The 12472-nt window shown below is 39.7% G+C and overlaps 1 protein-coding gene across 3 annotated transcripts in view; it reads right to left on the bottom strand.

The window, feature by feature from the left end:
* Window positions 1–9131, bottom strand: part of MYBL1 (v-myb avian myeloblastosis viral oncogene homolog-like 1) — a 13596-nt gene extending 4465 nt beyond the window's left edge. The window contains exons 1-12 of one of the 3 annotated variants that reach the window (XM_008950106.1): window positions 9027–9104; window positions 8834–8905; window positions 7863–7955; window positions 6625–6845; window positions 5280–5463; window positions 4980–5054; window positions 4318–4422; window position 4044; window positions 2858–3087; window positions 2196–2561; window positions 1550–1692; window positions 1053–1167 (exon numbers count right to left, since the gene is read on the bottom strand). In XM_008950106.1, coding sequence (XP_008948354.1) covers window positions 1053–1167; window positions 1550–1692; window positions 2196–2561; window positions 2858–3087; window position 4044; window positions 4318–4422; window positions 4980–5054; window positions 5280–5463; window positions 6625–6845; window positions 7863–7955; window positions 8834–8905; window positions 9027–9104 — 1683 coding nt within the window. Of the gene's footprint in view, window positions 1–1052; window positions 1168–1549; window positions 1693–2195; window positions 2562–2857; window positions 3092–4043; window positions 4045–4317; window positions 4423–4979; window positions 5055–5279; window positions 5464–6624; window positions 6846–7862; window positions 7956–8833; window positions 8906–9026 lie in introns of all 3 variants that reach the window. The other 2 variants (XM_008950104.1, XM_008950105.1) reach the window with 2 other exon arrangements.
* Window positions 9132–12472: the final 3341 nt, after the last annotated feature.

The following is a 12472-nucleotide window of genomic DNA, read 5'->3' as shown; positions in this document are numbered from 1 at the left end:
AATGCCAAACCACTCCATTTGCATAGTGAGAGGCTGCGAATCTATAGTGTAACACAGATGGTGCCAAGCCCTGTGGCAAAGTGAGCTACCTTCTGTGTTTGCAGAAAAGAAGTATTCAATATATACTGGCTGGAATTTTTTCAGAACTTGAAAACCGTATGTCTACTGAATTCCAAAAGTTATCATGCATTAACATGCCTTAGCTAGAGTGAAAACTGAATTCGTTTAGAACAAACAAACAAAAAAAGTTACATCATCCATAGTCAACCAAAAAAAGCCTTCTGCGACACCCCGAAGAATCAGAGGAATTACTAATCTGGGGTTTAGGATGAAGAAAATTGTAAATGTCATTCAAGTAAACCCATAGGAAGGACAAAACACTTCCAAGCATCTTCCTATCAAGAAAATACTTGGAATTTTTTGCTCTGGTAAACATTTAGTTTCAGTCCTGGCACAGCAGAAGAACCAAAACCAGGAAACATCTCGGCTCTTACGCAGTCCAGAGGATTCAGAGATAACGTTGCTTTTCAAGTCAAATGTGAAAGTTGTTTCAAATCCTGAAGTCTGCCACATTCCTCTGCACCAGTTTGCTCCAACTAGATTATCCAGTCGGTGGATAACCCATTCACTCTCTCACAATTTTTATTTTGAAAAAACAGAAAGCTAAAGTATTAAAACTAAAGCCTCAGGCAATGATGTTCCCACCTTGTAGGAGGTAGTGTTAGCAAGGCTGCACTATATGCACAACTGTATGCACAAATGCAGAACTGATGTGTTCAAACTGACTAGGGACCAAACAATTCTGTGTATCAATCACCACTTGCCAAGGCAGGGCCTCCACACCATGCTGAAGGACACCAGTCTAACGTGCAAAACCTGAAACTTTGGATTCAGGTTCCAGCTGTTCTCTAGGATATACCGAACGTCGCTGGAACAACAGCATTGTAAGCAAATGCTTCCCCAGGTCATGCTGAGGCTCAAGAACAACAGCTCGAAAACAAGAGCACACTTAAGCTTGAACAGAGACAAAAATAAAAAATGTCATCACGTACCATCAGTTTGAGGGGACCATACTTCTTTTCCTGAGCAGCCAAAGCATTTTTAAAAGGAGTTGGTGTCCTTGGTGTTGAACCCATAAGAGATCTTCTAATTGTGGGAGTTCTAAAACTAGTCAAGCACAGAAAAGTGTTCATACGTGCACTTCAATATTTTACTTTATAAATAGCAATGTAATAAAATGAATTTAAGAAACAGTTTAAACCACCTTAATTTACACAACAGATATCACCCCCCTGAATCCAACAGTATCAAGATCACCAATAGCATTACCCCAGGTGTATCAAACTAATTGGGTTTTGTTCGGCATTTTAAAAAGGAAATATCTGAACTAAGTATCAGCCACTTTCTGTTAAGTTAAAAACAGGAAGTCAGTTTGTTTGTACACAAGCATTTAAGCATTAGGGGGTTTACAACTCACAGCATGCAACGTTTAGAAAAAACATGGTTTTGTTTGAGCACCACCACCAGATGTTTAAGATAATAATCCTACCCCACATTTTCCTTTTGATCTTTTGGTGCCACTTCCTTATGTAAAGGAGTTGTAATAAGAACTTTCTGCCCACAGATTGGAGTTGATGTAAATGCAGGATTTTCAAGGTTGAATTGTTCATTTCCAGAGCAAGTGTTGAAAAACTAAGTGCAAGAGAGGAAAAAAAAAAAAAAAACTAAGCAACCTTCAAGGACAAAACACCACTGTACTGAGCAATCAAAAAAGTTATTTTTATATTTCTGAAGGGCTTTTACTGACAAATCTCAATAAACAATTCTTGTTTTATACTCCCAAGACATTTGTGATATTTATTGCTGAAACCTTGATTTTTCTCTTTAAGATCCCTACTGCTTAATTAGGTCACAGAGACAATGGCTCTCTATCAACAATTATTTGCATGAGAAAGTGTGAGCTGAAACATATGTCGTCACCCACCCACTCCACCCTATCCCCAGTTAGTCTTCAGAACAGAGGAAGCAGGTTATTTAACAATTTCCCTTTAATATATCTAAGCTTATGCAGGTGTTTTAGGGAGTTTTGGGGCATTTGTTTAGGCTACGATGTATGACTAGGGAAGAAAATACTTGCAATTTACAATCCACCCACTCCAGTCATGATGTTTAGTCACATTCAAAAAGACACTCACCTGTGATGGAGAAAATGGTAGTGTTTTCACAGGGGTGTGCTTCAGCGCAGTGCCGACGGCATCGTTACATGGGCCACCATTCAGTTCCTTCACTGGTGACTGCCCAGCACGCAATCTCTTTTTCTTCCTTAGGATAGTAGGTGGAGTGCTGAATTTTACGTTTGGGCTTGTTGGTAAAACTGCCTCTTCCTGGGTGCCGATGGCGCCGAGCTTGTCAGCACCGAGCAGGACGCTGACGTCGTACTGGCACTCGGCAGCCCCTTCGTTGTGGTGCACCCGCATCAGCTTCACTGGAGCTGCCTTGGCAGGAGACCCCGCAGCCTCCGAGAGCTCAAAAACGGTCACGTCGCTCCACGCCACCGGATCCTACGAGGCAAGACGCAAAACCCTCACACACTATAGGCTTATCCGAGCTTATTTCGGCCCATCTAACAGCTCTCTACCTCCAGAAGCCATAAACCAAATTATTCTCCCTGTATCCTAAAACACTGAATAATTTAAACCACAATTCTTTTAAAACAGACAATAAAACACATCTCTCAATAAGGGCAAAACTGCAGAGAAGTACAGCGTAACAATTCCAAGAGTATCTTATACATCTTGTGTAAACTGATGTTCCTAAACATGGGGCTTGGGGTTTTTTAGAATAAATACAGACTTACAGATTCAATAAGCTCTAACGTCTCTGCAAAATCTGGAATGGTTTGTAGAGATGATAACATTGTATTTGCTTCCACTGCCAAATACTTAGGGGGTGAATTCTGCTGAACAGATGTGCTTTGGGTCTCATCCATGCTGTAGAACTCACTTGTTTGCTCCTCAAAGCTATTTAGTGTATTAGACACACAATCTTCCATGACAAAACTTCCAGACCAACAAGGTACATTTCCAGCTTGCTAAAAAGTATGAAGAAACACGTTAATCTTATCCAACTCAGAAGCTGAACAGAGTCAATTATGTGACTGTGGGGAGGAAAAAAAAAAAGGTAGTATTTGGAAAGACTCAGCACAACCATTTTTGCTTTTTTGAACACGAAATATCTGCTTTAATGCAGTCAGTCTTCTCCTTACATCCACACACTCAGTGGTCTCAAATTGTGTAATATTTTTATCTTACCTCTCATTCATACCTCATACATGCTTATAACTTAGATAATTATGGGTAGCACTGGAAGCTATCTCTGATGCAAGTTTCCTGGGTTCCTGAACATCAGTATATTACAAAGTCATCTTCACTACAGGACACAGGCACATTTCAAGATTAGAAACTGTTTCTACAGCATGGAATACTACTACTTAGATTTTTTTTTTTTTAAATGCAGATTCTCCATTGATAAATTTGTTCAACTTCTACATGGTAATCCCACTTTAGTATGCTGCTTAGTACTTGAGAAACAGATTTTAATTTTCACTGGCAAAGCAAAGCAGATTCTACTAGATAAACAGAGCTTTGCACTGTTTCAAGAGAATACCAGGAATAGCTCTACCACATAAAACTGGAAGTTCACCTGTAATCTAAATTAGCAACCAATAGGGTTGAGTTGGTTGGGTGTCTGAGGCTGATCAAAGATCTGTGTTCCTGAGGAAGTGAGTGACTGCCAGCTGCAAGTCTCCCACATTCCTCTGAAGTACGTGTAAATTTCGTACAGTGCAAATTTATATACTGTTTGTCATGTTCAAAGGTGGGTAGTAAGTGTCACAAGGACTCAAAATTCTGATAAAAATATAATCTATAGGATGTTTTGAAATTAAATAGGGCAAACCCTAGGTATTTTTTACCTTTCTCTGTCGAACAGACAGTAGACATTGCTGATCTATAAAACTGAACGGCAGTGACATCACCAAACACGCTATCTCTGGAAGAGGATTGTAATCCTGCATCTTTGGAACAAAGGCCAAATTGCAGGTCATCTTTCTGCTGTTTTCAGTTTAGAAAACTGCACTAAAAATAATTTTCCTCAATTCTAAAATATAGACTTTGTTTTACTACCCAACAGTCATAGGTTTGATTTCAGAAGGTCAGGCGAAAACACACAAAACCCCCCAAACTTCCACCACTAAATTGCTGAGGATTGATCTCAGTAAAGTGCATTCAAATATTTACAGAAATTTACAGTCCTTACAGAAGACATTTGTTTTCTTCTGATTTCACTCTCTGCTGACATAAGTAGCAATTCAAGTTCCTTTATTTTCTTTTCTTTATCAGGATCATCATCAACAAATGACTGCTGAAAAATTTAAGAAAGATGCCATTACTATTTTCCACCCCCACCACAACAGAAATTCTACACTCTAACACAGGAGCCCACACACAGCAGGAACAGAGCTGTTCAACAGGGCCATATTTTGTAATACAGTAGTTACTCAGAAGTGAAACAACTCCAGCAGTCACCAGGAGATGGATCTGATGCTAAAGTGGCACACAAGCAACTGTTCTAACAGATTGCTCACATTGCATGTAAATGCTCAGTACATTATGGCACTTTTTAACCAAAACTCATTCAGTTCTGTCTTTAATAGCATCAACAGTGTTGGGACCTGGATAGATGTGTTTGTGTTTTCACATTCTTTTGAGTTATTTATCCTAAGTAAGTGTGCAAGAAATTGTTTCAAACCATCACTGGCTAACAGTACCCACACAAGCAATCCAACCACTATTATCAGAAAATTAACTAATTGGTTTTGCTTGGTTGGTTTGTTTTTAATCTCTTTAAAACTTTCTACTGCTATAAACACAGATAAAGTGAGGATTATCATTCTGCTTGAGAATGTGCTGTTAATTTACCTGAACTAAGTTGGAAGAAGCTGAAGGGTGCTCTGGACAGCTGCCTTCTGGTGTGACATACTGGTATGCTGAAATCTAAAACGACATAAATCATTTTACAAACCCTAAAGAAAAGCAGGCAGTAAACTTACCTCTGGTTTATTATTCATTAACTATTTATTATGGCTTGCGAATCCTAAGTTAGCATAATGTCACAAAAATGCTCAGCAGATCTCCGTCCCTTCAGATTTGTTTCTTCTTCCAAACCCAGTAAATTCCTTGAAACTCAGAAATACTAATCATTCTGGATTTTGAACTTACATGTGTCTGAACAGGTATGTAAAATTGATTCTGAGTGTGCAAGTCTTCCACAGTCAGACTAGGCTGGGGCTGAAGTGTGGCTGAATTAGCTCTTTCAGACTTTACAGTGTCTTGTAAATATCCTTCCTGTTCCACCTTTCTTCGCATTGTTGAATTCCAGTGATTTTTAATTGAATTATCAGTCCTAAAATGAAAGTGTACAACAGTGACTGGTTTCCATATTTCAAAGTTTAATAAGGCACAATTTACAGGTTTGTACAGCAGATTAACTCAAAGATAAATCCAGAAAACTCCAGCAGCTTGGACTGAAAGTTCTGTTAGCAGCGAGATTTTGACATCATCTACTAGAAATTAAGCTTTTCAAAAATGCCTTCTACTAAACTTCAAATCTGCAGGAAATTAAGAGTGGCAAAAGAGAAAGCCTTGGTGCTGGCTGTTATCATGAGTGAGAACCCTGACACTACCTCTTGACCTTACAAACTCATCTCCCCTCTCTCTCAAGTTCCACGGAGATACAATCCATTCCCTTCACATGCCTCCAAAGGATTTCCTGTGATTCTGTGATTGTACTTAATCAAAAAGTCAAATTTTTAAACATACATCTCTGTGGACTCAAATGCTGACATCCCCTAGGCACAGCTAGACAGTCACCTCCTGAAGACCCACACTTCTGAATTGAGAGAGGGACAGTTTAACATCAAATTTCAATTAACAGTACAAGGTAAAAAAAATCATTAAACTCTTTATACACTAAGATTTTGTTTTCCAGAAGCACATAAAATGGCAATCACACTTGAAACAAAGATAAGGAGAATACATACAATTAATTAGTAACTTGGAGACTAACTGGTTTTGCAATGCATGACTCCTAAGCCTGGACTTCTGGAAGTTACTGAGATTCCTTTTTTGAGTGTCCTGATGAACAAAAAGTGTCCCACAAAAAAAAAAAATTCAAAAAAGGAATTTCTGATCTTAAACCAAAAAAAGTCACCCCCAAATGCACATTAACGAAGGCACTTTGACATCAAGTCACAGGATCTTAAGGCATTCTGCCACTATTACTTGCAGTTACTCTCTTCAGCTCTACTACACTTTTTTTCCAAGTCACCAGGAGGATTTTTGAAGGAACCTGAAAAACGTTAGAAATCTTTTTATTGGTTTTAAGGCTTTTTAAAAATACATAATCAAACACAAAAGATCTTTAAAAATTTCAGCATCTATCAAGATAAAGAAGTTCTGACTTAATTTACACGAGATACTCTCTGACTAACAAACTATACTGGAAAGAGTAATGTGATGACTGCTTTCCACATTCCAACATCTAACAAATAGAGTTGAAAAGCACCTTCCAGGAAGTAGTTTTGCTATTTCAGCCCATCGGTTTCCCAAACGCTTGTGAGCTTCATAGATGATTCTGTCCTCTTCTTCTGTCCACGAGGACTTTTTCACCTCAGGATTGAGGTGGTTGTGCCACCTCTCCCTGCACTGCTTGCCTATTCTTCCCTTCAGGTGCTTTGCGATCAGAGACCAGCGCTTTGGACCATACTTCTGAACTAACTCAATAACCTGGAACACAGATGAAAGCACGTTATAATTCCAAAACCTAATCAAAGACTGAGAAGGATGATAAATTAACATTTTAGAATAGGATTAGAATAGTCAACCTGATAAGACACTAGGCCTAAGGAGGCAGACAGTGACAAGGGATATTAAAGATTATTTTTCAATAAATAAAGCTTATTAACTTCAAATTCACTGTGTTTAGAATATAAGTATACACTGATGAAAACATTCATTTGGAGGTTTCCTTTCTGTCACCCATTGCATAAGCTGACAATTGGAAAAAACAAGATGCTTGGTTTTACTTCTGTCAACAACACACACATGAGAAAAACCTCACACCTCTACCCCCACCCTCCATCCCATTTCTACGTTTTTACACATTAGAAGCTTTTTCTTAAAAGAGTGATGAGAACTGTGAAAAAGAGATTAGGAGGATCATGCTTCTAAGTTGATAAACACGAGTTTTAAAGAGCTTAAAACTGATTACAACAATGGGAATAAGCAGTCTATCTGAAATGCCATATGTGAAAGCTCCATGTGCACATCCCTACAGGGCGGTCCAGGTTTTGCAAGCAAAAAGCTGCAGCGTGGATTCAGAGGTGAGGAGTTGTAACACACCATTGCCAGCTTCTTTACCAGTAGAGGGTGAAATAATTCCCCTTATTCCAGATCCCTTTGGAGTCTGGTGGGTTTGAGGAACAAAAGATGTGAATGTGTCCTTTAGTACTGTAAAGAGATCTCCTCTACTTGCTAAGCTAGAGTAGTTCAGCTCGCACCCTGAGCAAAGGGACACAAAATGCTTGAGTAGGCCAGACATTCCATCTATTTAATAGCAGCTGCAGGTTCGTTTTTTTCCTTCTCACACAGCATGATGTAATGTGATTATCTACATCATGAGATGCATCAGGCATCCAATATCACCTGTTTGGCGACGAAACCCAAGAAAAAGTACATGCTTGTAGCACTCATGGGCCAACTTTGTTACAGTAAAAGAGTACAGTGTTGATTAGTTTTTATTACCCTCTGATCTTCTTCTTTAGTCCAGGGACCTTTAATCAATTCTGGGTTTAGTACCTTCTGCCATCGTTGCTGGCACTGAAAATCCGAACGATTCTGAAATAGTTTTAGAAGACCAACATAGCTGTTAAACTCTCAAATACATAAAGCTGCAGATATTAGATAGCCAGAATTGTTAGCTTATTTCAAATTAATATACTTAGAACAAAGGTCTGAAGAAGTCTAATAGTTAAATTCTCCCCATTATATCTTCTTCCATTCGTTTATAAAAACTCTTCTCCAGAAAAAAAACAGCCTTGCACAAGGCTCTAATCTAATCACTTCAATGTTCTTACTCAATAATAAAATTCAGAACTTTCTCTTATTTAAAGAAAAACTTAGAATTATTTTTGTCCTCATTACTCCACACCTTCTCTGAACTTTGCATGACTGACATGCTTTTTGACATTATCTATAAGCCATACAAGGAAATAATTTTTTGAAGGAAATACCTTTTCTTTCAAATAAAATAATAAACTTTTTTCCAAGTCCCAAATGAATTTATTCTCAGCTCTTTACTAGAGTGTTAAGAAAAACAGATTTTTATCAAGTTTAGCTAACACATACTAATTAAATAACATTGCTTTCTCTGCTCAGGACAGATGGTGCTTTTCTGTACCCTCACTAAGGATCTTTTGAAATATCGTTCCCAGTTATGAAAGAAAAGTAAGCCTTCATTTAGCCTCCAAAAATCTGTCTGTGGGAAAATTTGTGGCTCTCAGGGTAGCTGCTCCAATCCTTAGCAATATGCCTGAGCTAATAAGGTTCTCCAAGGTCTGAGCTGGACCTCAAGTCCAATTTACAAGCATTCTTTAAAATGTGTTTTTACTATTATGTGTTTCTGATTCCTGTTTCACCTTATTTCCAAACCAGATGTATGACCATAGTAGCTAAATATTAAAAGGCAACTTAACTGAAACATAGATTCAACTTACTTGTAGATGACTAGCAATGAAAGCCCAATCATCTGTACCATTTTGTTCTACCAGCTTCTTCAGCTTTTCATCCTGTTAAGACATAACTTCAGCCAATAAATGCTACCCCAATATGTTACTAAATAATAACAAGATATTTCATGTGCTACCAGTATCATATAGAAATGAAACTGAAGCCAAAGCCCATGATTACCTCATCACGTGTCCATTTTACCCTGTTATATATCTTCTTCAGACCTTTCTGCTGTGGTACTTCATAGTCATGATCCATATATTGAAAGTCATCATCTTCCTCACTGCAGAGCGCAAGAGAACAGTGAAGAAGAGAAACAGTTTAAAATAACTCCCAAGAACTTATTTTTTCTCATGACTTGTAGCTTTTCTCCAGTCTGTACATATTGTTCTGAAAGGACATATGGAATCTGCATGAACATAAGATCTGCCTCCAGTAGTGGCCTATATTCACCATGTCAAAGGAACAGAAATAATTTTAATTTCAAGGTCATGTGCTGGGATATGGACAGATAATTCATTCCAAGTCGAGGCTCAAATTTGAATCAAAAGCTATTGTTTAAGATAACAGTTTTGTAACACAATCATGAATCTTTACACATGAGTTTACAAGATAATGTGGTTTGCTAGTCTGCAAAACACATTCACGTTCCACCACCATAACTCAAAAAAACACAACAAGTGCTAAATAACTTAGCATCAACTTGAGATTCTGAGTGTGCTCCTGCCTTGAACAAAAGCGTTGCCTCGGTGCTACAGGAATTAGCTGCAAATCTGCAAAGACGGAAACGTTCCAGCAAGCAATAACTACCAAATACCAGTGCTGGCCCTCTAAGCCAAGAGCCAGGTAAGCTCAGAGACTCTGTGTACATCCCACTCCATCTGCTGGAGGAACGCACACTTCACAGCCTGGGGAGACAAAGCCTTGCCAACCGGCAGCACTGGGAGAGGCTCCATGGAAATAGCACTTACACTGGGATGCCAGTGACTCACGTTGGACAGCATAAATCCAAACACATGTGCAGACCGAGGCCTAACACGAGCTGAGCAGTTCCGCTGTGCTGCTTACAGCCAAGACACCACGAGGGGACTCCCACCCAAATACACAGCTACAATTAAGTGTCACACTGCAATCTTAATTTGTCTCTGTTTTATTATCAGCATAAAACACGCTATAAATATAAATTCATGGTCAAAGTTAAATTTATTAATTCTGCTCAGCCTTGAAAATCACTTCCATTTTCCAATCAAAGGTTAAAAAAAAATTCCCAGCAATGGCAGTAACCTGCGCTGGTGTCCTAAGAACTGACTAGCTGGCAGATCTCTGCAGCGTCTCCCAGAGCACGCAACTTGCCCACACAGCAGGCTGACCAACTATTTAGGAGTATTTGTTGTTTCCCATGAAGTCAGCAAGTTCTCTGTGGCTAAGATGAACATTTGGTCATTCAAGAAGAGCACTACTTACTGGAAAACAGCAGTATGTGCCCTGCTCCTGCAGACCCGGTGTATTTAGTGTGGCTTCCACACCCTACACCACATCTGGATTTGCCCTGCTTAGCTTCATGGTGCAGTTAGTAACTCATAAACACCTTAAAACTTGGTATAGCCAGTGAAATACAAAGCAGTGAATGTGTCTGAAGGTCAGCAGCAAGTTCCTCACAGTATTTACGAAACAAAAAAAAAGTTAGCTGCAAACACAATGATGAGTTTTGCATTAAGTGGCTTACGACTTAAGAAAGGAGGATTTAAACTCACAGGTAACTGAGAGTTTTCCTTTCCCACTCCCACATCCTTTTTTGTTGTCTCTTATCCACTGGTCCTTAACAAACTTCAGGAGCCTATCTTAGTATTATAACCATATTTCACACCAAGCAAGACATACTTATAACTAAAATTTCACTTTGTGGTTAAGCCCTCACAACCTCCTCACCCCCTGCACAGCAAACACATTGAAGAAGGGAGTCTTCAGCTATGTGAAAAGTTGTAGGGGTTTTTGCCCTAGCCTGTCCTGCCCCTTGACTGCACATGGCTTACCATTTAGTCTTCGGTCTTGTTTAGACTGGTATGCTGGGAGATTATAAATTAAATATACATGAATGGTTGGAACATACAACTTAGGCTTTAAATTAAAAAGAAAAGATTTGCAAGCACGTGTGGTTGTTAATAGTTCATCGTTCTTTTGCAGGTATGAAACTGTGCTAAAATCCTGCATTATAGGGGAACGCAGCCACCAAGTCTCATCAAATAAGAAATCTGGAACAATAAAGCAATTATTTCATCAGTTCTGTGCTACCCATCTTTTTTTTGCAATTCCGAGTCAAGAACCACTGAAGGGAAAAAAAAGCTTCCAAATACAAAACCTAAGCTCACCTTAACAAAATTAAGCTCAGTTCTATTTGGTGCAAAACAATGACACTTTCTCCACACCAAAAGCCACCCTTATGCAAACTCATAACAACAATGATTTGGTTCTGGAGGCATCATCATCACACCCTACACAGCACGCCTCTAGGGCTACTGATCTCTAACCAAGTGTTCCTCTGCCATCTACAAGGAGTTATATTTTCAATCATGACATCAAAGCACTCTGTAGCCATGAGAGGTAACAAGCTAAAGCTTTGCAAAGATGAAACTACTGTTCGCAATACACAGATGAAAACCTCTTAAAGGACAAAATGCAGCCTAGGAGCTACAAGTAAGCTCCCTCTGAGCTGATTCTTGCAGATAACAGAGAGCTCCAGCAGTTGGCCTCTGCAAGCAAAGCCCCTGAATGCATCTTTGTTCCTTACACAACTAGAAACACAAAACACTGACTTCTTGGTTTAGCTGCAGTTTTGGAAAAAACAAACAAATAAAACACAAACTTATGAACAGTTTTAACACCTGCAGCACTGAAACCACCCCCAGTTCTTTGAGAAGTATTTAGCCACAGTAACCCCTCATGCCACACGCAGGTAACTCAGACACTAACGTTACTCACTGAGGAGCCTTCCCCTCCTCAATCCTAACCCTTCTTCTATATTTCTTTATCACTTTCCAATAACTGCTCTTCTATTTAGGACAAGAACAACTATAGCAATGGAACAGTTCTTCAAGACCCACCTTCGGAATGCAAAGTAAAGACACACCCATTTTCATATCAATAAAACAAAAGATATATCAAAACCATCTGGGGCCGCTGCTGAAGCTCTCAAAGAGAACATCCTCTCTCGGGAATGTTTCAGGCTAGATTATGACATCCTCAGCCAAAGAATATGCCGAATTGGAGGACGTTGGTGTACTTGGAATACTGGAAGCATCAGCAGGCCTGACCGTCAACCTAACAGCCCCAAGCCTCACGTCAAGACCGTGCCAAAGCCACTCGTGGAGGAGACAAGAAGTTATTCCTCCATCAGAGTGAAAGGAACCAGCTGGGAACGCTACGTAGCCCTTACTGCCGGGCTCGGTGCCACAGAGAGAAGCTGAGGCGGGGTTGCCTAGGTAAGCGACAACAAAGGTGGCCTGGGCGGGCGGGAGCGCAGAACGAGGGCAGAAGAGAGGCAAAGCCCCGGGCAAGGCAGGGCGGGCAGCGACGGCCGAGGCCGGCGAGGTGGAAGGAGGGCGGGCCACGCCGGGACGGCTCGGGGC

This window comes from Merops nubicus, unplaced genomic scaffold, assembly GCF_000691845.1.
Source record: "Merops nubicus isolate BGI_N331 unplaced genomic scaffold, ASM69184v1 scaffold38231, whole genome shotgun sequence".
Taxonomy (NCBI): domain Eukaryota; kingdom Metazoa; phylum Chordata; class Aves; order Coraciiformes; family Meropidae; genus Merops; species Merops nubicus.
This window is presented reverse-complemented; position numbering and strand designations above follow the sequence as displayed.